This window comes from Trichechus manatus, unplaced genomic scaffold, assembly GCF_000243295.1.
Source record: "Trichechus manatus latirostris isolate Lorelei unplaced genomic scaffold, TriManLat1.0 scaffold00250, whole genome shotgun sequence".
NCBI classification, from domain to species: domain Eukaryota; kingdom Metazoa; phylum Chordata; class Mammalia; order Sirenia; family Trichechidae; genus Trichechus; species Trichechus manatus.
Genome location: NW_004444186.1, coordinates 754,354 through 780,481, shown reverse-complemented (window position 1 = coordinate 780,481; position 26,128 = coordinate 754,354). Strand labels below are relative to the sequence as shown.

The 26,128-nt window shown below is 57.0% G+C and overlaps 2 protein-coding genes across 4 annotated transcripts in view; both read right to left on the bottom strand.

The window, feature by feature from the left end:
* The window catches only part of LINGO4 (leucine rich repeat and Ig domain containing 4), a 6,835-nt gene extending 5,944 nt beyond the window's left edge, over positions 1-891 (bottom strand). The window contains exon 1 of the mRNA XM_004389526.2: positions 861-891. The gene's annotated coding sequence lies outside the window, so the exon portion shown is untranslated. The remainder of the gene's footprint in view (positions 1-860) is intronic.
* Positions 892-2,419: 1,528 nt separating this feature from the next.
* RORC (RAR related orphan receptor C) lies at positions 2,420-26,128 on the bottom strand. Of its 3 annotated transcripts, none has more exons than XM_004389524.2 (11): positions 25,998-26,128; positions 23,877-23,906; positions 12,249-12,334; positions 11,751-11,892; positions 9,816-10,325; positions 9,472-9,593; positions 8,470-8,602; positions 8,214-8,321; positions 7,946-8,056; positions 6,411-6,520; positions 2,502-3,149 (listed from the first exon to the last, which is right to left on the bottom strand). In XM_004389524.2, exons 1-11 carry the CDS (start codon positions 26,038-26,040, stop codon positions 2,988-2,990), a joined length of 1,557 nt encoding a protein of 518 aa, XP_004389581.1. In that variant the 5' UTR covers positions 26,041-26,128; the 3' UTR covers positions 2,502-2,987. The 3 variants fall into 3 exon arrangements, with proteins under 3 accessions (XP_004389582.1, XP_004389581.1, XP_012414917.1); XM_012559463.1 differs by having other exon boundaries at positions 2,988-3,149; positions 8,250-8,321; positions 25,998-26,040; XM_004389525.3 differs by lacking the exons at positions 23,877-23,906; positions 25,998-26,128 and adding an exon at positions 20,981-21,144 and having other exon boundaries at positions 2,420-3,149.

Here is a 26,128-nt window from a genome sequence, read left to right as displayed (position 1 = left end):
TTCTCCCTGCTGAGTTCCCCGGGGTGAGAAGTACCCCAGCTCATTCACTCTCCCTGCTGAGAGTTCCCGGGGTGAGAAGACCCCCAGCTCCCTCATCTCCCTGTGTCTCCTCCTGGAAAGTGCTCCTGACAGCTAGCTCTTCATCACCTCCACTGCAGTTCCTGCTGGTCCTTCTCGCTCTGCATCTGGCAGAAGGGCAGTGAAGCGTGTTAAGTGTTAACCGTCTTCCCTCCTTCCTGCTCCTGTGAGTTTTCTCTCAGTCTGTAAAGCCTGTGGGGCCAGAGGCTGGGTGGTCTGGAGCCAACCTCTTCATTTATAAGGTGGCTAATTTAATCACAAATATTCTTGCCAATCTCCATGGCTACAGGACTGATTTCTGGCCACTTTGCAGGAACAGATGGGGGTCAGGACCCCTTCTTTCTTTCCTTAGATGGGGATGGTTCTGGAGCATCACCCCCTCAAGGAATGGGGGGCTTTGCTCTTCTTGTCCCTAAGTAGCAGACCTGGGTCACATTTGAGCCTGGATATCTCCTTTAGAAAAAGTTCTAGGGTTCTAGGTGGGGAGGGGGCTCCTGGGAGAAAGACTTCTGGAATATCCCAGTTATTATCTGCTGTTTGTGAATAACTGCTCCCAGAGTTAGAGTGAGCTGAAGAGACAGAGGCAGACGTGAGGCAGGGGACATCTCCTTGGAGTCTTCCTGGGTCGTTTTAATTTCCCAGTCAAAGTCCTATTACGGGATCATGATTTACGGTTGGCTTGTGGGGGCCCTGGTGGCGGACACCGGAGGTCTGGCCTTGTCTCTGAGAATTTTACGAAAAAGAGCAGCTGCTGCATTGGGACAGGGGTTAGGGGCACTTACCGGAAAGGCTGGAGGGCGGCATCCAGCTGGGCACTGCATCTGTCCGGGGCCGGCCCGTCCCCTACCTCCCCCGTGCCTCACTCCCCACCGCGGGCAGCTGCTCCTGCAGCCACCGCTGTTGCCAAGAGTGAGGTACAGAAAAGAGCCGGAAAGCATTTCTCCTATTTTTTTTTTTTTCTCTCTCTCTTTTTAAACCGGAGGAGAATGAGTCTGCAGCAACCCTGTTGGTGCAAAATAAATAAATAAAGCGAGCAGGGAGGGCTGCAGCGAGCGCCACTGTCGGCAGCAAGGGTCGGGGGGTGCAGAGGGAACCACTGGTGCCAGGGCGACAGTCAGCGAGAGGGGCCTCGGGAAAGCTCTGAAGGGTCTCTCTGGCATCCTGACCCCCTCTGGGGTCTCTCGGGCCAGGCGCCTTCCAGAGGGTTATGCACAGGCGGTTGGTCTCCCAGATGCGGAAGGGTTCTGTGCAACCTCTCAATCAATCTAATGTCCCCCGTGGGGTATCTTTGGTGGGGAAAGTGTCCAGTCCAGAACATTGCTGTGGAGCTTAGTCTGAGGATCCTGAGTTCGGGGTTCCTGGGGCTTTCTCTCAGCTCCGCAGCCTCAGCGGGGGCCTGCTCAGCCTGGGGAGAAGCTGGGTGGGGGGGCTGAACCCTCCTGGGTTCTAATGTTGACAGATTGCTGAGACTGGAGAGCAGGCATGTAGGTTAGCTTATTTAAGACCCTGTCGCCCCCACCGCCACCTCTCGCCTTGAAAATCATTTGATAAAGAATGGCACACGCAGGTACTATTGTTTCCTCAGCTAACCCCCTCCCCTGAGAAGAAAAATAAAATAACTCCCCCTCCCCATCACCTGCTGTTTATGCCTCAGATGAGGGTTCACAGTTAGTTAGAGTGCCAAGAGAAGTTCTGGGTCGAGAGAATGGGCTGGAGACACAGATCTCTGCCCTGGCTCCTTGGCTCCTTCCCCACTCTGGAGCCAGCGGTGCCCAGTCAGAGGGGTGGAGCTGAGTCTGATTTCCCCATAGTGAGAGCAGGCTGGAGGGCAGGGCCAGGGAAGTCCTCCAAGGGTCTGTCCTTGGCCTTCTGGGCAGCGTCCAGCCATCTCGCCTTCTCTCGGGGCTTCTTGTGGTTGGAGACAGCTGTGGCTGGGATAGAGCTCGAATCACTCCACGTTGAATATTGGTGGATGGAGCAGGACGGAATGCTCTTGGGTCCCTCAGATGTGGGAGTCTTCCCCAAGGCCACTAAGCTTCTCTGGGCTGTGACCCCAAGCATGAGAGAGAGGGGTCACAGTAAGTGTGTCCACAGAACTGCGTAATTGCAGGTTGAACCTGTACGTGTTTCACCTGTATGTGGACGCGCGTCCCTGATCAGATGTGTCCTAACCCACAAAGTCTATTTTTAAAGTGCATAGAGGAGGCGAGTTCTCTCTCCCTATGTCTGTGATGCTCTCAGTCTTCATTGTACCCTATTCCCACCCCCGTAAGGCAGTTCTTCCCAGCTCCTTACCCCATCCCCTCTTTATCCTCCACATGTCTAGTTTTCTTCCCTTTTTTTTTTTTTAACACTCTGGGAAGAGGGCAGGGTGCCCAACCACTTCCTTGCTGAGCTGGGAGGAAGGAGGAAGGCAGAACATCTAAAGATTCAGATTCGTGTTATATACAGGTCCCTCTGGGCTCCAGCCGCCAGTCTCTGAGCTTGATCCATCTCCCCCAGCAAGAAGCCCACAGGGAAAGGCAATGAGGTATTTCAAAGACCTGCTCTTAGCTTCTGAGCCCAGAGTAGAGTTGTGTTCATCCAGAGAGGCCTGGCTTCCCCTGTTGTCCTGAGGATCCCCTGGTCCTCCAGGGGGTCCTTATATCCCAGCCCACCGCAGGCCTCCCAGAAGCTGGGGGTGAAGTGGGAGATGAGATAGAACAGAGCTGAGTCTGGAGATGGTGTACCTCTATCCCCACCCTCTGGCCATTGTCCCACTGCCAGGCAAGTCTGTGGGCAGAAAACCAGTCTCAGTGCTGGCTCACTCCCAGAGAACATGTGGGGACCACCCTCCAGACGATACGGGACAGGAAAAGGCTGAGGTGGAAGGGGATCCCGGGAGGTGGGCCAGCAGGCTCCAGGGTGGGTCACTGGGACAGCCCCTCGGGTGGCTCGATTTCAGTGCTGAAGAGTTCCTTGTAGAGTGGGGGGAAAGCAGCTTGGACCACGATGGGGTGGAGGTGCTGGAAGGTTTGCAGCTTTTCCACATGCTGGCTACACAGACTCCGAAGTTTCCCCTTGGGTGGCAGCTGGAGATGGTTAACGGGGAAGGGAGGTCAGTGTTTCTGCCCAAGCCACCACCTCTCTCCCCGGGGCCAAGCAGTCCTCTCCTCCTTCTGGGCCAGGACAACTCTCCTTGCCTTCCTTGTGCACTTGGCACTTCCGGAACAACCAGATCCCACTGAGAGGGGCGTGCAAGGGCTCCGGAAACTGGGGGCAGGTGGGAGCGTGTGTGGGACGGGTGTGTGTCTTCTGGATGACACCCCCAAATCATGTTCTTCTCCTCAAATGAGCCCTGTTAAAGACTCTCTAACTTATACTTAATGCTCTTATCAGAGTGACTTTCTGTGACTCTGGGTTGTGTGCTGTCACATGTCTCTGCCTTTGTTCAAGCTTCCCTCACCTGGAACGCCTTTCCAGCTCTTCTTTGCCTGGCTGGTTCACACACACTTTCCAGAGTTCCCTCCTCTGGGGATCCTCCCCTAACTACACCAGTCTCCACTCAGGCCCTTCCTCTGGGCTTCTCTCTGTGTCACACTTACCACACTGTAGTAAACGGATCCAGTTGTGTGCCTGCCCGCCCTAATCTACACTCCTTAAGTAAGGTGTGTGTGTGTGTCCGTGTGTCTGTCTCTGTATCCCCTGTACCTATCATAGTGCTTAAACCCAAACCAAACCCCTCACCATCGAGTTGATTCCTACTCATAGCGACCCTACAGGACAGAGCAGAACCTCCCTATGGGGTTTCCAAGGAGCAGCTGGTGGAGTCAAACTGCCGACCTTTTGGCTAACAGCTGTAGCTCTTAACCACTGCACCACCAGGACCCCATCATAGTGCTTAGCGCATGGTAAATGCTCGAAAACTGTTTGTTTGAACTGAACAGAATTTCCAAGCAGGTACCCAACATTGCAAGCAGTCAGCTACCACTGCCGGCACTGGCATTCAGCCAGAGGGGAAAGGAAAGAGGAGCAGAGACGCGTATGGAAGCAGACGAAGGAACACCTCACTGGAGAAAAGGCTGAGAAAACCGTTCATCTCCTGCAGTTTCCTATAAAACCAAGTGAAGCTCAAAAATACCTCTCCCCAGCATCTCCCAGCGCAGCTTAGAAGAGGGATAGCCAGGGAGTGCAGGTGGGATGGGGGTCCTTTGATATCTAAGTTCATCTTCTCTTCATCCCTACTGTTTTACTCCGGGTTTATCTGGGCTATTGTTACAGCTTCACTCATCCACTCAACAAACAGTTGTTGAGAAGCTACTCTGGGCTAGACGCTGCAATGGGTTCTAGTGATATATCAGCAAATAAAATAAAATCTGAACTTTTATTTAGTTTATATTCCAGTGAGGAAGATAAAGTAAACAAAGACATAGTATGTCAGACAATAAGTCCTATAAATAAAAATAAAGCAAGGTGAGGGGGAGGAGACTTCTTACGCTGGGCAGTCAGGGGAAGCCTATCTGGATGGAGAAAGCCAGGTGGAAAACTGAGGGAAGAATATTCCAGGCAGCTGGAACAACAGGCAGAAAAGCGCAGAGATGGGACTGCTTGTTGTGTTCAAGCAAGAAGGCCAGTGTGGCTGGAACGGGTGATGGAAGGGGCAGTAGAAGGAGACCAGGTGAGAAAAGAAGTTGGGGGTCATGTCATGAGTCAGCCTTTTGGCCACAACACAGACTCTAGATCTGCTTCTAAGCATGATCGTCAGCCAGAGGAGGATTGAGAACAAGAGTACCACATAGTGTGATGGTCTTTTCAAAAAGGTCGTTGTGGCTGCTGCAGGACAGAGAAGGGTGGAGCAGGGGTCCAATCAGGAGGCCTCCCTAATAGTCCGAGCTGCTATCAGTCTGGTCACAGATTTGGAAAGGTGGAGCCAGCCAGATTTGCTGTCAACTGGTCCCCCAGTTTCCAGTGTCTCCTTCTAATCGAGCCTACCAGACTTGAAATTCTTTAGGACGAGCCTGTTGTTTAAGTCATCTTTGTATCCTTAGAGCCTAGCACTGTGCCTGGCACATAGCAAGTACCCAACAGAGATTGCCTGAATGATTATATAAATGGTTCTTATGTACTGGTTCCAAATTAAGTCACCTAAAATAATAGCTCTGATTAGATCATTCCTCTCGCCTTTGGTGCACCTTACTGCCTAGAAATAAAGGGTTAACTCTTGAACGTGGCATTGAAAGTCCTCTGTGATTTGCCACTGACCTAATTTTCAGGCTTATCTTCTGCTATGCCTCTGCCCCCAACAATCTATCCCAGCTCTGGATCCTAAACTTCCATCACGATGTACCATGAGCTATTCTCTATCTGTGCATGATTTTACCTTCTTTCTTTCTCCCATACTGTTCCCTAAACCTGGAATACCTGCCGCACCGCCACAAATGCCTGGTAAAACCTTTCATAAACCACCCCCAAAAAAACCCATTGCCATGGAGTTGATTCCGACTCACAGCGACCCTATAGGACAGGGTAGAACTGCCCCACAGGGTTTCCAAGGCTGTCATCTTTATGGAAGCAGACTACCACATCTCTCTCCCATGGAGCAGCTGGTAGGTGTGAACCACGGACTTCTCGTTTAGCAGCCGAGCACTTAACCACTGTACCACCAGGGCGCCTACATCTTTCATGACCTAGTTTAAATACTAACTTCTCTAGATTGCATGTATGACCCACTCCTTTTACTCTCAAATTATTTATATCCCTGTTCTATGCTCTCATAGTACTTCCGCAATATCCCTTATTACAGTAATATATCGGGGGCAGAAGGATACAGTGGAAAGAGCACTGGGATTAAACCTTGCATTTATTACTTAGGAATTGTCAGTCTCCTTACCGGCTACCAGGAGATTCTAGCACCTGTCCTTGGCTGGCTTGGCCATGAGGATGAGAGAGCACTCTGTTAATGGCATCATTGTCACATCACAAGCACATTCTGTCCTATATTCGTTTTCGGTACGAGTCTTCCTACCAGATTATGAACTCTTAGCAGGGACGAGGACCGCGTCTCTGTATCTTTCCACAGCGCCCTGTATGAGCAGGTGCTGGGTAAGTGCTGGTATATTAAACGGAATTGCTCCCTGGAGGTCCCTCCCAATTCCAGGCTCTCTACTTTCCATCTTTACTCTCACGGAAGTGGCTGCTCAGTCCCTTCATTCCCGCTGCTGTCACAAGCTCTCTAACCCAGTACGACACTGACGCATTCCCTCCTCTGTACTCTGAGACCCTGGCCCTACGGGCCTTAATGACACAGAGCTGGCACTGGGCCTGGCCTCTTCCACCCCAGAGTCTGCTTTTACCTCTGCCAAGATGCCTTGGCGACGAGTCTTGCAGAGGTGATGATGAAAGGCCAGCTCGAGATTGTACTGCAGCTGTTCCACTTTCCTCTTCTCCTGGAGCCCAGGCCGGTCTGAAGGAGGGCGTGGGACCATCGCGGGGACAAGAAAGAACATGGACGTTAACTTCCACCAAAAGGTGTATCTTTGGGGGCATCTGTGCTGCATAGGGGCCTTCTCAACAGCGGACGTGTGTGCATTTCTTGCGTTTGATGATGGTTTAAGCTCTGGGACCTTGGGCTGGGCTAGCAGTTTACAAGGAAAACGAGGGAGAGATGCAAGGGATGAGAAGAACGTCCAACCTCTCAACTCCAAGCTACCTTCTCCCTGGTACCCAGATTGCACACAGCACTTTCAATGTTAGGCGCTAGGATTCTGCCATAAGTAATAATAATAAAGGTTTGGAAGAGAGCACCCTTGCCCCCAAGCATGACCCCAGTCAGAAGGTGGCCTCAGTGACACACACCGCTTCCATGGCAGGCCAGCACCGGGACTCTGCAGCTGTCTGTGGCTAGCTTCAACACACAAGCCACCTTTGGCCCTGGCTCCATAAAACAGCCAGAAATCATCTTCTTTTCCAGTATCACAACTTTCTGCTGTTAAAGAGCTCTTCTAAGCTTTTATTTCCAGTTTACGGGGCACATTTAAGACTCTGCCCACTGGCAGAGCTGGAAGATTGATAATCTTGGCCTTCAAACTCAGGTTAACAGCTCCATTCTCCAGGTTCTCTCTGAATACTTAGCATTCAGCTGGCTCAGCCCAGCCCACCCCATTCCAGTGGAGGGGATATCCAGAGGGCTGGCATTACAGGGAGACAGGCATTTTTGTCCCGCTGCTGTTGAGTCTGTTTCGATGCACGGCAACCCCATGTGTGTCAGAGTAGAACTGTGCTCCACAGGGTTTTCAATGGCTGCTTTTTCAGAAGTAGATCACCAGGCCTTTCTTCTGAGGTGCCTCTAGGTGGACTCGAACCTCCAATCTTTCGGTTAGCAGCTGCGTGTTTTAACTCTTTGCTAGGGACAAACAGTCACCCAGGGACTCCATTACAGGCACAGAGTCTTAAAATTTGTTCACCTTTGCGGCCCATTACAATTGCCCGGGGAACTTTTAAAATCCGGATGCTCAGGCTGCGCCCCAGATCAATTACTTCAGAATCTCCGTGAGTGGTCCAGGCGTCGTTATTTCTGAAGGCTTCCCAGGTGCTTCCAAAGCGCGGCTACCATGGAATCACTGGCCAATTTCTCTCAGGGGGCTGGCTCATTTCCTCCCAACCTCACTCTCCCCACTTCCATAGCCCTGCCTTGAGCTACTCTTTGCATCTCAGACGCGTCCCCAAATCTTCATTTTTACCCCTCTTACCAGACCTCAATATTGGGTGGTGCTCATGCTGCTATTTAAAGCAGTTCCCCAGATTTAACCACTTCCTAAGGGCCAGGCTTTCCAATACGCTTGGTGCCCCACCACCGGGATGGCCTTGACCCAAGCCCAGGGACACTCACTGGCGTTGATGAGAACAAGGGCGGTGTAGAGGGCAATCTCGTCCTCAGAAAAGCACAAGGCACTTAGGGAGTGGGAGAAGTCAAAGATGGCGCTGATGAGCTCGCCGCAGCCTGCGGGGGCAGAAGCGAGAAGCGTCAAGGAGGTGGGTGAGACCCCCGTGCCCAGGGACACCCATCCTCTAGGTGTGTGGAGCAGAGCGCCCGGGGTCTCGAAGCTTTGGATGGGGTGCACATCAGACTCCTGTCCCTCATCCCCCCTGCCCCTCACCCAAGGCTCGGAACAGCTCCACGCCGCCGTATTTGCCTTCAAAAAAGACCGTGTGGTTGTCGGCGTTGTAGGCGCGGCACATCCGGACCAGCACCACTTCCATGGCACCTGGGAGCAGGGACAAGAGGCGGGCGCCACGTCAGCAAGGCCCGGGGAAACTTCTCCGCCCCTCGACGTCCCGGCTTCCACCTCCCAGGCTCGGCCCAGACCCGCCATGCTCTGCCCCTCGCCCCCGGGCCTGCCCGCCCCCGGGCACCTGTTTTCAGCAGCACGATCTGGTCATTCTGGCAGAGCTCCATGAAGCCCGTGAGCCTCTTAGCGAACTCCACCACGTACTGGATGGCCTCGGTGAGGCGGTGGGCGCAGCGCTCCCACATCTCCCACATGGACTGCGGGGAGGAGGGGGGCCCTCTGTAGCCCTCTGAGGCCCAGTGCCCCCCAAGCCCTTGGGAGCTCCAGCTAATACATTGCAGCGGGTAGGTTCTGAACGCCTACATTGTTCACGTCCGCATTTTGAGCCTATTCTTAGCACAAATGAACACTTAGAGATCAATTCCTGCCAGTCGGCCACGTTTACTAGGCGCCCACCTGCTGGGGCTCCCAGTTAGCTGTCGTGGGGGAATAAAAAAGCCCAGGAGATACAGCTTTGCCCTCAAAGAGTTTGCATTCTTGAGGCAAAACGAATAGACCCAAAGGTCCCTACAGCCTAGGGAGGCAAATGTCAGGCGCCAATGTGTCCTTTTAAAGCAGGTTGTATGGTCAGTGTGACAGGGGACAGCCCATCATCTGGAACCACTTCTTTGTGACCTGGACTAAGTCTATTACCACACCCCCCACCCAGATGAGTTTCCCAGGCTGTTAAAAACAGCTATAAATACCAGCCTCATGGGTTGGTTGTTGTGAGGATCCGGGATAATTTATGTAAAGCGTTTAGCACAGTGCCTGGCAGAGAAGGTGTATTTAACAAATGGTAGACAGGATCACGATTGTTACTATTGATAGAGAAGGAGGAAAGCTGCGTAAAATTTTAACGGGCAGGGGCTAAGGAAAAATCCGTCCGTCTGCCAGGGTTTAGACATGCAACACACACACCCATACAACCATACTTAAGAACGAGTCGGGGTACACTGCTGGTGGACCTGTCTCTGTCCGTGACCCCCGGCCCTCCCAGCCCCCTTCTGCTTGCACGTGGCCACGTCTGGGCTCTCCTAGTCGGGTTGGGATGTCCTCCCTCACCGGCACGGCCCCGTGGCCTCACCTTCCTCTGGTAGCTGGTCACCTCCTCCCGCGAGAAGATGTTGGGGCGTTGCCGTAGCAGGTCCTCCAGCCGCAGCTGACACGTCTCTCGGTAGGACTTACAGACATTCTGCACGAGGTGCTCTGAGCCCAGAGGAGGACGGTGTCCTCTTGGTCTCAGCCGGCCCCCACCCTACCCCACAGGGGACCCCTCAGCCCAGGCCACCCCTGCTCCGCCTCCTCCCTCGGCTCTTGTTCATGACCCCTCAACTCCCTCGGGCTGGTCCGTGGGGTGCTGGCTGAAGCCCCTCTCTTGGGGCCTCCCTCACCTTCACCCTGCCCCCCTCCAGCTCTCCAGCTGCTCACCAATCTCAGTCATGGAGGCGTACGGCGTCTCTGGGGTGCTGCGGAAACCGGGGCTACTGTAGTCCGGACCCCGTCCTGGCTCCCCCAGCCCAGAGTGTCTGGGTTCCTCCAAATGCAGTCCACATCTGTCAGGGGTCAGCTGGCTGCCCGTGCTATAGATGCTCTCTCTGCCCTCAGCCTTGCCCCGCTCGGGGCTGTAGTCAAGGTGATAGGAGGCCCCATTGAGCCCTGCCTTGGCCAAGTGACTGGAATAGGAGGGCCCAGAGCCGGGGGCTCGCAGGAGGCCAGGGGGACAGGCAGAGGCCTCGGGCAGGTCAGGGGAGGAACCCAGGGGCAGCTGGCCGTCTGGGAGCCCCAAGGTGTAGGTGAGGGTGTCTGCTCCTTGGCCCCCCGCAGAAGGGGTCTTGGCCACGTGTTCCCGTTGCTGCTGCTGCTGCCTTTGCAGTTGCTTCTGCACTTCCGCGTGCAGGCTGTCCCTCTGCTTCTTGGACATGCGGCCGAACTTGACGGCTGAAACAGGTTGAGGGCTCAGGTTTTTGAGGCCGGAGAGCATGGGACAGGCCAGAGTCAGCCGGCATGTCGATCATTACATCAGGATTACTTGGCTGTGCACGGAATAGCTGCCCCCAAGAAGAGCTTCTCCAGCCCAGAAGCTGCCTTCAGGGAGTTCAAGTCATGACCCTGCCACCTCTCTGTCCTGTTTGCTTCGAGGGTCTGTTCAGATCCCCCTGGCAATTCCATCTCCTGAGCAAACCCTTCTAGCTCTAAACCAGCTTCTAAGTGGCTGAATTCAAGGAATGATTGGGCTGGGGGTGGCCAAGCCCAGGGCCTCAAGTGGTATTGGGGTCACCTGGCTTGTTTAGGAGGGTCGGAGGAAGAGGAGAGCTGAGCACACAGGTCTCCCTGTGGTCAGGCCTGCAGGCTCCCTGGTGACCTAGATACTCACCACAGCCCAACCCAGGCTCCGCGGCTTGTGTCTGAACATCCTCTTCTGCTCTCTCTTTCCTGCCTTCTGACTACCCCCCCCACCCCTCCCAGGTGTGGGGGCACAGCCCCTCTCCCCGCCTGCCCCTTTGCACCCCTGCGTGTTTCCTTTTGCTTTGTTATTTTGGGCACTGAAAAGTGCTGACGGGCTCCTTCTGGCTCCTCATCACCTCACGCCTCCCCCGGCCTCGCCCTGGGCTCCTTCTGTGGTGGGCTGGAGGGGGAAGGGGGCTGGCGAGGTGGTGGTGGGTGAGGAATGTGGATGAAGGTACCAGGAACACCAGCCCTCCCCCGCCGCCGCCCCTTCTGGGTGTTCTCTGGCCGACTCTGGCTCCACTGCTAGCCAGAGTCTTGTGTCCTAGGAAGGGAATGAGGGTCTCGGAAGGGAGACGGAGCTAGAGCAATGGGGTAGGAGGGACAGATTTGGAAACTGGGTGGGACCTGGGCCAGATGGGAGGCGGAGTGAGGAGAACCCATTCCCAGAAAGAAGAGGCTGAGGATGTCTGGGGCCTTGGTAAAAGGAGAGCGGTTCTGTTGTTAATTCCCGCGGAGTCGATTCCAACTCATGGCGACCCCATGTGTGCAAAGGAGAACGGCTCCATAGGGTTTTCAAGGCTGTGACCTTTTGGAAGCAGATTGCCAGGCTTGTCTTCCAAGGCATTTCTGGGTGGGTTTAAACTGCCAAGCTTTCAGCTAGTAGTGGAGTGTTTAACCATTTGCACCACCCAGGGACCCCTGTGTTGTTCTAACAGAGCGTAATGGTGGGGACTCCAAACAACTCTTAGAATGATCTGCCTGTGCCCGGAGTGGACCGTGGAAGAGGAGAGGCAAGAAGGGCCAGCGGACCTCAGGGGCGCATTTCTGCTGGCTAAGCCCTGTCTAGCACAGCAGGCAAGCTTGCTTCTCTGGGGACCCCAGGGAAAACCCCGGCAGCTGCCCACTGGGCCTCACCATCTCGGGACATGCCCAGTGCCAGGCATTTCTGCAGGCGGCAGTGCTGGCATCGGTTCCGGCTAGTGCGGTCGATGGGGCAGTTCTGCTGACGGGTGCAGGAGTAGGTCACGTTGCACTGTTGACTTCGGCGGAAGAAACCCTGAGCAAGGCAGATGGAGACGAGGCTTCCCATCCTGGCCAGGCCCGCTCAGTCCCCAGGGCCTCCATCCCCAGGAGCCTACTACCTGTCAGCTTTCCCTCCTCCATTTCAATCTGTCCTTCTGCAATTCCCCCCTCCACGCCCCCCGCAGTGTAAGACAAAGCCCTCCTGAGCACCGGGCCCTCCAGGTAAGGCACCACGTAGGCAGCTACCTGGGTGCCTCAGGAGACCACCCTTGGAGGCAGAATGAAGGCCACTGAGTCCCTTCTCCTGCGTCCCATCTCTGCAGAGACGACTGTGCATATGTCTCTGCTCATGCACACCTACATAAAGGTGCGTGCCCGCCTGCAACTCACCTTGCACCCCTCACAGGTGATAACCCCGTAGTGGATCCCAGATGACTTGTCCCCGCAGATTTTGCAAGGGATCACTTCAATTTGTGCTGGAAGAGAGAAAGAGAAGGAGGTCAGCTGGGCCCCTCTCTGCATCCTCCCACCACGGACCTGGGCTGCAAGATACGGGCACGTGGTTCTTCCCCCACTTCTCCAACCAGCCCAGCTGGCCATTTCCCCCTTGCAAGAAGGAAGGGGAAGTGAAGTACCAAATGCTCCTCAGCAAAGGGTCTCTGGAGGCTAGTTTTTCTTGGGGCGGAGGGGTGTGGTGGAGGGTGTTAAGGGGGGGTAGCCAGGAGTATCAGTTCTGTGGGGGCAAAGAAAGCAGCTGCAGAAAGGCACCTGCTCAGCCCTTCAAGTTGAAAAGCCCCAGTTGCCTCCCTCCACCTTGGGACATAGGAGTCCCCGCTGCCTCCCAACACCTGCTTCCCGCCCAAGGGGCTTCCTTTGTGCCCCCCCTCAGGGCCTGGCTCCCATAGGCAGAGTGTGGGGCTTGGCAGGAAGATGTGGTACACCAGGCAGGGGCCACTGGGGCCAGGCAGGGATGCCAGTCATCCTCCTCCAGGCAGTGAAGTGGGGAAGGGGCTGCACAGAGACCAGGGGGCCGGGGGAGTGTTTGCCAAGTGGGGCCCTGTGAGGGTAGGAAGAGACAGAGATGGAGCCAGGAGAGTGGGCTCGGCAACCCAGCTCCTGCTGGATGCCTGAGCGCCCGGGGGGAGAATCAGCAGCGCCCTTAAGCCCTTGGCCGAGGGGTAGAGAGAGGGCAGCTCAGCGGGCCCGTGCATTGTGCGTAAGTGTGTGCCCTGTGCTTAGGTGCGTACGAGGGCGTCTGTGTCCCACTGTGTGTGCACAGATGATGAATGTGAAAATTAGCTGGGACTCGAGGCTACCCTACTCCCCTTTTCCTTTGTTACAGATGAAGAGACAGTCTAGATGAGGTGAGGTGGTTGGCCCGCGTCCACATGGCTGGTTTGCTCCCACGCTGGGACTCCGTTCTGGTTCTCCTGAGCTTTCCATTAGACTGATCCGGTACTTGACTTTTGGGGCACATCACACCTCGCGCTGGTGTTGCAAATTCTAGTCCTGGTTGCCCAAATCCACGCCGCATTATCAGAACCAGTGTTTTTCCCAATGTATTCGTGGACATATTTGAGGGTGTGCTTGTTTTGCGTGCGTGCGTGCGTGTGTGTGTGTGTGTGTGTGTGTGTGTGTGTGTGTACATGAAAGGGATGGGTGATTTGTGAGCCAGAGGGGTTGTGCGTTTGAGCCGACGTGTACACACGCACATTTGAGGGTATGTCAGTGTTTGCCTATTGGGCACGAGGACCCCAGATTCTCTCTCCCACCGAGCCCGTTGCGTCTTTTGTCTGCTACCTCTCCCTTCACTGTGGATTGCTGCTGGCCCCAGTTCATGTCCCTCACTTTGTCCTACCCCTGCCTGTGCCCACTACTCTCTGCTGAGTTTTGGGGACCACAGGAAGCCTTCCCCCAGGCTGTCTTTGAAGTGGAGCTGGGCAAAGCTTGGAGTCCCTGGCCATGGCAGCTGCTTTCAGCACTTCCCGGGACACATGGGTCTCCTTTCTGCTATCATGACCTGCTACCTTCCCTCTGAGGTGGGGGGACAGCTGGGGCAGAAGCAGGCCAGAAAAGTGGCCTAGGGCCCCACCCATTCTCGTCTTTGACGCGTCTCCCACCCCGAGGGTCAGAGGGCAAGTCCTTATTCCTGTGAGTGCACCCCCAGCCCCAGGCTTGGACCCCGGTCACATGTAGGCCCGCTGATGTGAGGTGGGGAGGGCATCCATTGCTTGCCCACTACTCTCCCAAATATTGTTTCCATTGTCCTTAAAGCATCCCCTCAGGCCAGCCTAGAGCTGAGTCAGAGTAAGACCTGCCTCCTCATGGGGGACATGGCTCACTGGTGTCTGAAATTCCACCATTAAAACTCAATTCCTGCCCACCCCCACCCCTATTTGCCCACCCAGCACCCCACAGTTAGTCACGGTCACCCAGGACCAGGGGACAGGTGAGCTTTCCGTAAATTAAGGGCAGATTTCAGTGCATGCAAGGGAAGGGGGAACAGAGGGAACTGGGCGCCTGAAGAGGGGCGGAAAATGACGGCCCCCGCCCTGCAAGTCACTTACATCCTCTAGGCCTCATCCTCTCCTCAGTAAAACTCGGATAATGTCCGAAACAATTAAATAGTGTCTGCAGAAAGCATTGTGTAAGTGGAAGGTGCTAGTTATCCCGGAGGGACGGTGAAGGCAGACGCCAGGTGGGCAGAAAGGACTGAAAAACCACTGCGCCTCGCAGATCCCGCTGTCTCCTGGAACACCACGGTCGTTCTTGCCTCAGCGGCCCTAAGCCCACAGACAAGGGAAACCAGCGTGGTCACCCGAAAAAGTAAGCGGGAGGGAGATTAGGCCAAGCCGCAGTGGGAACCTGGGCTGCAGCCCAGCGGCAACCACAGGCCTCCCTGCCCCTTCCCTTCTCCCGAGGCCACATCCGTGTGCGTGTGTGCGCTGGCCACATGGGTGACCCCAGACACATCTCCCTGCCCTCGCCTGACCCGTTGCTCGTCGTGGCCCTCAGAGCTTCACAGAAGTGTCACCAGGAGCCTGCCCTTCTCATTAGGAAGATGTGACCAGCCAAGAGCCCCCTTCACCAATACCCATGTTTAGGGGATGCCGGAGCCTTGGAGCCCAGCCACACTCCCATCGTCCCCAACCCTGGTCCAGGATGGAGGTACATGGTAGACAGGCACTTAGAGTCAGTCAGAAACTCTGAGCGGGCGGAAGGCCCTGTAGCCTCTCGGAGCCAGAGAGACCGAGAGTTTCTCGGGACTGGGAGAAAACAAACCCAGGCCCAGAGGTGGGGATGCGGCCGCAGAAACAGACAGGCCCCCTCGCGTCCTGGTCTGACGCTCAGCCCTGCCTCCCCCAGCACCATCGGGCCCTTCTTAGCCTCCTCCTCCCCCTTCCCTGCCACCTGTACCCCCTTCAGCGCCATCTACCCACAGCCTCAAAGAGAAAGTACCGCCGGGTGCGCGTGCAACTGGTGGGGGAGGGGAGGGAGAGAGCAGGAAGGGGACTGGCAGGGGTGGTGGTGGGGTGGGCAGGAGCCGAAAAACACCTCCAATAACTCACCTTCTGAACCTAGCCCCGCCAGCCACCTCCCTGCAGCGGATGGTGGGAACCCAGCTTGGGGAGGGGGAGCTGAGTAATCCTGTGATTACTCAAACCGTTGCCTGGGAGCCTGGCCTGCCAGGAACTTACGGTCTAAGGCCCTGCGGGTGCCAGGAACCAGAGCCAGCCAAAGGTCGGGAACCCCACGACTGACTCCCACAGTAGCCCCAACTTTCCCCACAAGCTCGCTGCTTCCTTGGGACTTTCTTCTGGCTCACCTGCAGGCCGCTCCCGAGGTGCTTAGAGCACCTTCCCCATCCAAGGACAATCCTCCAACTGCACAGCCTCCAGAAGGAGACAGTGCCTGCAGGCACACTGCTCGCTCCTAAAATCATCCAGTGACTAGTTCCCTCCCAAACCAGATTGCCTGGCAGTCCTACTAAAATCCAAATCCCGATTCAGGAAGTCTGAGGTGGGCCTTGAGCTTCGGGGTTTTAACAAGCTCCCCGCGGGTGTCAGCACTGCTGGTCCTCAGTCTACACTCTGAGCAGCGAGAATTTGGTTCATCTTTCTGCTCTTGCGACAGGCTGCCCCTCCCTGGACAAGGTCCCTCGGCCGTGCAAACCATTTGCGGTCCACTACCGACCTAAGGGAAACCCGACAGCAATGGGTTTACTAACATAAGGGTTGGGGGTTCAAACTCACCCAGCGGTGCCATGGAAGAAAGGCCTGATGATCTGCTTCCCTAGAGATTACAACCAAGACAACCCAATGGAACACTTCTACTCTGTGACACACGGGGTCACCATGAAGTGGAATTAACTGGAGAAGGGTTTTTTTTGGCTCCTCTCGGGGATGGGGGTGGGTTTGGTACTCTCTCCTCTGAACCCATCCGTGTATCTTCCCCTCCATCCAGCCTGATGTGTAAAGCTTCACTCTGGTACAGACCTAGGAAAAGAGAATGCCTCTCTTCCGAATTGCTTTACTTTCCCCAGAGAATGAAGGACCCCCAGGGAGCCTCCTGTCAGAACCCCCTATGCGGAGAAATACGGTAGGTTAGGCAGCGACAAAGTCGTCCCTTCTCTACATTCAGTCTACTCTAATCTCACAGGTCACAGCTGCAAGATTCATTGATAGCGCTTTCTGAATGCATCCAGAAGCCTGGCCCCGGGCCGCCTTAGGAAGCCATCCTTTGGGTGCTGTCCAGGTGCCCTATACCACAGAGAGGAAGTGGTAGAGCAGAGAAGAGGCTGCTACCCAGAGGGATGGCTCCCCTCAAACCCCAGAGCCACCCCAGCCCTGGTGAGGAATGGATCAGTCAGAGGAACCCTGAGGTCCTCGTCTCCTCCTGATGCCTTCTCAGTCCAGAGCTGGACCCTCCCTCTTTCCTCTCTCTTCCTTTCTCCAGGGGACACTGATTCAGGAGGAACAATAATAAGGACAGACACAGGCATTGACGACTTTGTACCCGGTGCCAGGCGCCTTCCATACATTTCATTTAACGATGCTAACAACCCTGTGGAGGAGGTACTACTGGTATTGCCCCCATTTTACAGATGAGGCACCTGAGGTCTAGAAAGACTAAGTGGCTTGACTAAGGTTACACGGCCTGAGTGGCAGATCTGGCATTTGAACCCAGATCTCTGAAACTCCGGAGCCCGAACCCTCACCCACTAAGCTCTGCACCCTATAAGGACAGACGCCCCAACGCACCAAGGAGAATTGGGTGAGGAGGAGGTTACGGTCCACAGGGAGACTGTGAGAAGTGAGGGGGTGGGCTAGCCATGGATTCCGGAAGGAAGCCCATGGCACTAAAGCCAGATGCGTGTCCGGCAGAAAGACCCAGAGAGCTGCTATTCCTGTGGCCCCAGCTCTTCCCTGCGGCCTCAGCCTCCTCCTGCCTTTACCCACTTCTGGGGCGAGCTTCCAAGGCCACGGGAACCATTTGTCCGTCCCCACAGAGCTTCTGACACCTCTGGGAGACCACGGCTCCTTTGGGGGGGACTGGGCTTCATCATCTCAGAAGGCCCCTCTTTGCAGAAACAGTGAACAAGAGCCAGGAGGAGGAATGCATCCTCTTTCTTAGCTGAGGCCCTTCCTCTCCCCACTGAGACCACAGCTCCAGCCAGGGGTCCCTGTGCACACCAGCCCTTCGTCAGCTCCCTCCTTTCTCAGCTCTCAGTTCCCACAGCTTCTGCAAAGCTGGAAACCAAGGTGGTGGGTGCCGCCACAGCGGGGGAGAGGGGGCTGGGCGAGAGCCAGGAGAGAAGCTGTTCTGCCTGGTGAACGCTCACCCCAGCCCAGCCCAGGGCCCTTCCCCCGGCCCAGGCCCAGACTTTTCTGCTGATCCACCCAGATCCCGGGGCTGAGAAAGTTGTGAAGCTAGAACTCAGGTGGGCGACGGAGAGTCTGGGGTTTTGAAAAGCCACCAAAGACAGCCAGCCACCCGAAACCCCCTCCTGGTGCCCCCGCCACCCCCGCAGTCTGGGACAGGAGAAAGGAGGGGAAACAGAATCAAGTGAAAACAACTGGTGAATGGGGGAGGGGATGAATCACGGGAGGAAGCTCTGAGAAGTGGGAGCCCAGGGCCACCAGCGCCTTCCCTGCCTTCAGGGCCCATCTCCTCCTTCCCAAGCTCTCTGCTGAGCCAGGAGGCCCCTGGGCCTGGGAAGATCCTGGCTCTGGCCCCCAGGCCCAGCCCTGTTACTGGCCCTCCCCAGAAACAGACATCTCCAGCTGCCTGAGCCCCACAGCTCCAGGGGCAGCAGCAGGGCGAGTGGAGGTTAGACCTTAGAAAGGACTAGCCATTGAGGACAGGAGCAAGACCCCAGAACTGCCTTCCTTGGAGAGCTCCCAGCATGGGAAAGCCCCCATCCGCTGTTAGTCTGAGTCAGGGGAGCAGAGGCAGGGGAGGGGCAGGGTAAAACCAGCACACATCTTCTCATTGGGAGGGCCAGGCTGGGACTCTCCAACCCTCAGGCCTTGGGCTTGGAGTGGCTGGGATTTCTGTTAGGAATGGGGAGAAAGGAAAAGGGGAAGGCGCAGAGGGGTGCAGGGCAGCAGGGAGCCCTTTATAAAGCCCTCAGGTGGCCTGGGCTCTCAGGGCGACATCTGTGGCTCCCTGGGGACTTGGACGTCTCTTTCTGGCCCCCTGCTCCTCATCATAAGGACCAGACGTGAGAAGGTTCGGGCAGGGCACAGCAGAGACAGGCGTGTGACCCCGGGCCCCATCCTGGACTGATGCCCATCCCTGTGGGCTCCACGCTGGCCGTGCCCCTCAGGGTGACATGAATGGGCCACCCTCCCTCTGGCTGGCTGGGGTGCTCTGTTACTAAAAGACAAGACACGTCCTCTGTCCTTGCCAGTGGCAGGTGACCGTGTCAGGGAGCCTGTACTGCCCTTGTCTGGACCCAGGCTTCCCCTTACTGCTCCCCTAAAATCAACAACAAGCCCAAACCCACTGCCGTCGAGTCGATTCCGACTCATGGGGACCCCGTGTGGTACAGAGTAAAACTGCTCCATAGGGTTTTCTCGGCTGTAATCTAAACGGAAGCAGATCTCCAGGCCTTTCTTCTGTGAGGGGTTTGAACCGCTAGCCTTTAGGTTAGGCCGTTTGTGCTACTCAGACCTGTCAAAAACTCGGTGTCCCCCCTTCCTGCCAGCCCCCTTTTCTCTCTGTCTCTCTCTACATCCCTGAGCCTTTCCTCCTCCTGCGTCCCAGCTCTGTCTCTGGGGCTCCTGCCTCAGTGTTCTCGGCCCCCCTGGTATTTCCTCCTTTATGTCTGTGTCTGGACATCACGCTCTCCCCGTGTGCGTCATGGACCTTTCTGTCCTTTGAGTTTGGCCTCTGCGTCTCTCTTTAGGTCTTGGTCTGTTTGTGCTCCGTGGGTGTCTGGCCCGTGGTCTGTGGGTGTGTCTCAGTCCCAGGCCCCAAGCCCTCTCACTCTCCAGCTGTGGTCAGAGGGAGTGGTGGTGGCCGGCACTCACTGGTGAGCGAGACAGATAACTTGGGGCCGTGAGACACCAGACGCCCCGTGAGCAGGGCCAGAGGCACGGAGCCCCAGATTGCAGGAGACCCCCTCTTCTACCTGCCAAGGGGCTGGAGCTGTGGGGGTAGAAGCCAGAGCTGCCCAGGCGTCTCCCTCAGCCAGCACCAGGGCCTGCCCTCCTGCCAGGCTCTGAAGCACACCCCAACCATAGCTTCCCAGGCTCGATTCGCTCATTTAGGGCCACTTCTGGGAAGTCCAGTCCGCCAGCCTTTGCTGAAGCTCTCAGGGGCTCTTGTTCCTGTCTGGAAGATTGGGCTCATGGGCCCGCCCCTCCTTATCCAGCTCAGGCACCTGCACGAGTCTCAGTTCCCATCACGGCAGAGGAGATGTTGGTTCTTTCCTTTCCCTGACCCTCTGGGAGAGCTGAGTCTCCTCCACTGCCCTCGACAGATGCCTAACTCAGGGGCCAGGACTCTCTCCTTAGCCCTGGGCCCTCAGAACTGGAGTGTCTCCACAGCTGGTTCTGTAGTTTTGTTTTTAAATTCTGCTCCTTTGTTCTGCAGATGAGGAGACCAGGCGCCCCTGCGACTTGACTAAGGCCACAGGGCCAGTCAGTGACAAAACGGCGCCAGAACCTGGTCTCTAGACTCTCAGTCCGTGGGTCTTTCCAGGATCCAATATGGCTTCCCTTCTGTGGCTTGTGGGAAGACCCCCAGGTCAGGCCTCAGGGGCACGGGGCTTCCCTTTTCGTCCCTAACCCTGTGTTCTGAGAAGATCTCTGGCTTCCCTTACATGGACATGGGGGTGGGGAGAGGCAGGTGGGTCTCTGACTTGCCCACCCTTGCTCTGCTAGAAGGCAGAAGAACCTCTGCCCACCAGCTGTTGGCTCATGGCTCCACGCCAGGCTTTCTCCTCCCATCTTCACTGTCTTGCTCCCCCATCAACTGGGCAAGGAACCCAGGGACCACACGCACACACACACACGCACACACACGCGGCACCCACACTGGATTCCACAAGGTCCTCACGTCCCTGGACTGGGCAGAAAGCGCGGTGACCCTGAGGCCTGGAGGCTGGGGTTCCAACCCCTCTGCCTGCTGACCTAGGCTTACTCTCTGTGCCCTGCTACCCGGGTGCACAGGAACTCCACTGGCCTTTATCACCCCTTTATCACCAAGGGAAACACCGCCAACAGGAGCCAGAAGACCGGCTGCCTGTTCGTAACCAGCCTCCATCAACCACCAGCTGTGACATCTTGGGCCAAGCACCCCGCCTCCCTGGGTCTCCGTCTCTTTTCATAAAACGAAGGGCCGGGAACCTCAGATACTCTCAGAAATCCTTTCCAGAACTCATAATAGAGGAGCCCCTCAACCCCCCCTGATTGTCGCTGCCCTAAGGGACGGGCCTGGCAGGGTGACTCCCCAACTATTCCACCCATCTCCACAGATCTCCACCTCGTTGGGTGCACAGCCTGCCCGGGAGGAGCACTCAGTCTTCCTCACGCTGTCCCCACACTCCTCCCTTTCTAGTGGTCTCAGGAATGACAATCCAGCCTGCCCCCGGCCCAGGTGCCCCACTCACTTACTTCTCATGACTGAGCCACTTGCTTTGGCAGCCTTGACTACCTGTCCTTCTCAGCCGGGGTGCTCCAGGGATGGGGGCCTAGCCAGCTGGGAGGGTGGAGGGCGTGGGACCTCTGAGCAGCACCTCAGCTCACAGCTCTGCACCCAGCTCTCCCCCAGAGCTTCTGGGCAGGGGGGTTTAAGCTCCACACTGCACAGGTGGCCGAGGGACAGCCCCCCCAGTCCGCCCCCCAGGGGTGCAGTGGATAGGATGACAGGCTCCCCAGTGGCCAATCTGGGCCTGGGACAGGGTGGGGGGGCAGGGGGAGGGTGTGAGGGGCGGGGCAGCCAATCGCAGGGGGCGTTGGAAAATTCCAAAACCACATGTGACAGCCACACGCGGTAAGAGCTCTTTCCACCCGCCAGGGTGGTTCTGGCCGGGGAGATAGAATGGAGCACACACGAACCTGGGCCACGTTCCTACTCCCCCTCCCCCTGAGGAGCCCCTCAGCCTGACCCTCTTTGCCAGATGCTCACGGGATGTTTCCAGAGGTAAGTCTCAGGAAGTCTGCCCAGGGTGGTGGCACGTGCCACCCAAGACCCCTGTGGACCACCAACAGCCGTGCCCAGTGTGGTGCTGGCTCATGTCCCCTCCCCATACACATGACGTGTGCCCTGGGCTAGGGGAGAAACGGTAATAACAGCAGCAGACATAATCATCAGGCAAAAGCCCACTGTCTGCGGCAGGGGTTAGTCCATCAGAAACCTCCTCAGGAGCAAAATTGCTAAGATTGGAATGCAGATGAGAATAATGATGATGATGATGATAATAACAGTCCTTACTATGGGCCAGAAATGTTTCTAACTCTTTTACGGGGATTATTTAATCCTCACAAAATACCTTTCAAAGATGAGGAAAGTGAGACCCAGAGAGGTCGAGTAACTTGCCCAAGGTCACACAGCCAGTGAGTGGTGGAGTCAGGACTCGAAGCCAGGCAGTTTGGTCCCAGACGCCACTCAGGGGAAGGGAGGCTTCTCTGCATCAAGTTTGCTCTCAGGAGCATCTCAGCCTGGGAAGCCTCCTGGCACGTGGGTCTCTCTATAGAGTTTCTTGGCCTGGGGGTCTTTTTGAGGGGCGCCAAACAATTTCAGAGGCCCTCCCAGCCTCACACCTGCTCTAGGGGCATCTCAGTCTTGAGGGTCCCTCTTCAGGGCCCCTCAGTGTCAGGCCTACCCTTGGTCTGGGAGTCTGGTCTGGTGTTCCTCATCTCAGACCCCCTCTTGGGGTGGTCTCAATTTGGTGGCCATTTCCCAGAGCCTCTCGGTCTGGGGAAGGCCTCACTCCCTGCTGGATTCTCTGGGCAAAGCTGCTCAGAGGGCACTAAGTTCCAGATCTCTAGCAACTCCCGGGCCTGGCGCAGGCCTTCCTTCCCAGTGGCCTGGCTGCCTGGGGCTTGCCGGGCTGCCTGGGGCTTGCCGGGCTGCCTGGGGCTTGCAGGGCTGGGCAGACTGGGGCAGGAGCTGTCAGCCTGGCATCTCATGAGGACGCTCACTGGGTGGGAGGCAGGGTGGATGGAGAGGGCCAGTGGATTGGGAAGGGAATAGTGAGTATGGTCCTCGTGGAGGTTTCTATAGTAAGGGGTTAAGGGTAGGAATGGGGCTTAGCCGCTCCCAGTTCCAGCTGCTCCAAAAGTCCCCTTTTCCCCCCACCCACATTTGGTCCCTGGCCCCCCCTCCCAGAGCTCACCCTCGTCATTCTTTGACCCGTTTTCCTCCAGGGGCCCTGCTCAGCATTTCCGTGGGGCCCTGTGGCTAGGGGAGGCGAGGCACTGATCAGGATTGTGCTGAGCAAAGCAACCCCCCAGCCAGGAGGATGTAGCCTCCTAATGGTCCCTGGGCCTGTCTACCTGGCCCGGGGAGGAGGGTGGCGCTGTGGCTGCCGTCTGAGATGTCTCTGCTCCAGGCAATCTTGGCAGCAGGAGGGGTGGCAGTGAGCTGTCAGGAAGAACCAACAGGCAGTCCAGGAGAGGGCCGAGCGGACGTGCAGGAGGCCTTCCTCCGTAGAGTGGGCCTCGCTAACTCAGGGACCCAGGCTAACGAAGGTCTTCCCCGGGGGCCCGAGGATGGCCCTGGTGGGACGTGAACCTGGGATTGAGGTGGAGTGGGTGTATTTTCTGTGGGAGCAGCCTGTCCCACAGACCAGGAGGGTCCCTGTGGAAGATGCTTACTGGCTAGTGACGGCCCGGAAGTCCTTCTTGAGACCCTGCCCCCTTCTCTCATGCCGCAGCCTCAGGCTTTCAGTGGACAGTCTCCCACAGAGTATCCCTGCCCGTTCTGTTTCCTACAGAGACGCAGCGTCCCTGGTCTCCAGCTTCCCGTAGCTCCAGGCTTGTTCACACCTCAGGATGTGTTAACCACAGAGACAAGCACCAAACCTGGCTTTGCGGCCACAAAGCCTGGCGCAAGCTCCTGGCCTCCGGCTGCAGAGTCGCCAAGGCCACCCCACCCTCTCAACTCCCCATCTCCTTCCCTTCCTCACCCAGCATCGGCCCCCAGCCCCGTCCACCTCCCATCCCCTTTCTCCAGGAGTCGCCTTTCCTTAGTTCTGTCGCGGTGTCTGTACGGTGTATCTCTTCCATTGCTCTTCAGCCTTCTGCTTTACCGACTCATGGCCCTTGACTTCTCATGTGGCTTCTCCATCCCCTCCCCTCCGTTCCTCATCTCCCCATCTCTCCCCTGCTTTCCTGGGCTCGGCCTCTCTCCAGGCCCCTGCCGGTCTCTGCCTGCCCTCGGTCTCTGTCCGACCCTGAGCCGTTTTTCTTCGCCAACTTCCTAGAGCCCTTGCTGACTTTGCGGCCATCTCTCCAACCCCAGCACCAGTTTCTGCCTCCCCCCACCGCACCCCGTTCCCCCACTCACAGGTGTGGGTCTTCTTTGCAGCCAGCAGCTCTGTAAAGACAAGAGAGGCAGTCAGGGTCAAAAGTCACAGCTGCCTACCCCCACCCATTCCTTCCCAGCAGAGCCTAGTGTCTGATGAGAAGTTGGGGCCACCCTCTGCAGCACCCCTCTCTCCTTCATTCCTTGCCCTTCGGCCGGCTTCCAGGTCCTCAAAACTACCACCCTCCTCACTGCCTCTGGGATTTCCCACCAGCTGTTCCTTCTGCCCGGAATACCCTTCCCTCCCCCACCCCTTATCTAGCCATCCTCTCTGGAGCTCTCTTTCTTGGGGAAGCCTTATGAGGCCCCTGCCTCATGCTTACACGCTCACAGCACCTTGGGTTTGATTTCCTGGCACGAGCCACATTGAGTACCTGCCGTGATGGCGTAATTATCTATTAAACGGGTCTTTCCTGCAGGCTGTGAGCTCTATGAGGGCAGGGACTGTCTGTCTTGTTCACCTCCTATTCTTTTTCAATGGCGTCTGGCATATTAAATCTCTGTGGGAGTTAAAGCTCTTGCTTGCTAATCTGGTCCTGGAAGCCTCAGGGTGCTCCAAAGCTCTGCAGGGCGAAGGAAGGGGCAAGGGGGTTGGAGGAAGAGGAAGAGAGGGCTGTAAAACACAGACCCCCCCTCTGCCTTCCTTGGGCATGGCTACACGGGCCCACCAGCCTGCAGGGAGGGGCATCCTTGTCCTGCTGTTGCTGCTGTGTGGCTGGGCCTGGGGGAGACCAGGGAGTAGGGGGCACAGGGAGGTCACCTTGGGGTGGGCAGGGACACGTGGACCTCTGGGAGGGACAGGGAAGACCAGCTGGGCATCAGCTGCTGAGGAGAGAGCCTTAGCTAGTGCGTGGTGGGGGCCATCCATCCGTACAGTTAGCATTTGTGAAACACCCACCAAGGGAGCCTGGGAAGAGGCGTCCCTGCCAGACCTCCGTCCATTTCCCATATCCACACAGCAGCTCTGCCCGGAGCGCAGGGCCTGCTGGCTTGTCCCAGAAAGGCCTGCTGCCCTGCCTTACAGCGCCTATCCCTTCCCCAACCTCTGACTCTGCTCTCCTGGTTTCCTTCCCCCTTCTGGGACAACCCCCGCCCCCACTGTCCCTCTGCTCAGGAGGTGTCCCTACACTTTGCTGGCTGGGGATGAGTGGAGCTGAGGGCTCTGTTGGGGCGGGGAAGGACCGCCCAGGGAGGGCGTGGCTCCCTCCGGCCCCTCCTGCCCCTCCCATCCCGCCTGGCCCTGCCCAGCTTCCTCCCTGACGTGGCACCTCTCAGGCCTCCAGCCCTGCACCTCAGAGCAATCCTGGGGGGGTGCTCCCCACCGTTGCCCAGCCAGCCCCTTATTCCTCCGCCAGGTGGCCCTGGAGCTTGGCAGCTCTGGCGCTCACTCACACAGCTGAGCAAGCATGTGGCAGTAGGATCCTGCCCCAAGGGGGTCCCTGAGTTAGACGTTCGGGGGGCCCAGGGCTGCCTGACTATCCACCCCTGCCCCAGCCCTGGGCCCCCTACCCCCCCCCGCAGAAATGAAACCCTATAGCCCTGGGCAGGTGGAGAGGACAGTACCCGGCCAGTGGGCACAGACAGCCCACAGGGCGTGGCTGCCCATCACCCTTGATCCCCTAGTTGCCGGGGTGTCATTCCTTAAAGGCAGGACAGCTTCTCCATTAGTGAATGAACAGAGGTGGGGTGGCCAGCCTCCCAGCCACTGCTGCTCGGGAGACATCCGTGATGTCACCCCTGGGAGGCCTGCCCACCTTCTGTTTCTCGGTCCACGGGCCTAGCTGTCCGGTTCTCTTCTCGGCCCCACCTATCTCTCTCTCCTTCTCTTCTCTCTTGGTGCGGTTCCTCTTCCTAGTTCCCCTCCCCTGTCATGCCCCGTCCATCCGTCCATCCGTCTGTCAGTCCGTCATGGCCCCAGTCTCCTCTCCTTTGTCTTCCAGACTGTCTCTAGACTCGCTCTGTGTCACCCTCCCGCCTTGCCCTGCCAGTCCATCTCTCTCCTTCTCTGCCTCTCCCCTGCCGCTCTCCACCCCTCCTCACTTCTTGCCCAGCCTCAGCCCATCTCTCTCTTCCACCCGCCTGCAGGGCCCTAGGGCTTCTTACCCTGCGTGGCGGCTCGGGGCTGTCTCTGTGGGGCCCTGTCCATTAGGTAGCTCCCTGGGTGCCGTCCTTGCTGCCCTGGCTGCCCAGGAGGGCAGGGAGCAGGGCTCAGGGGACGGAGGAGGGAGGGAGCA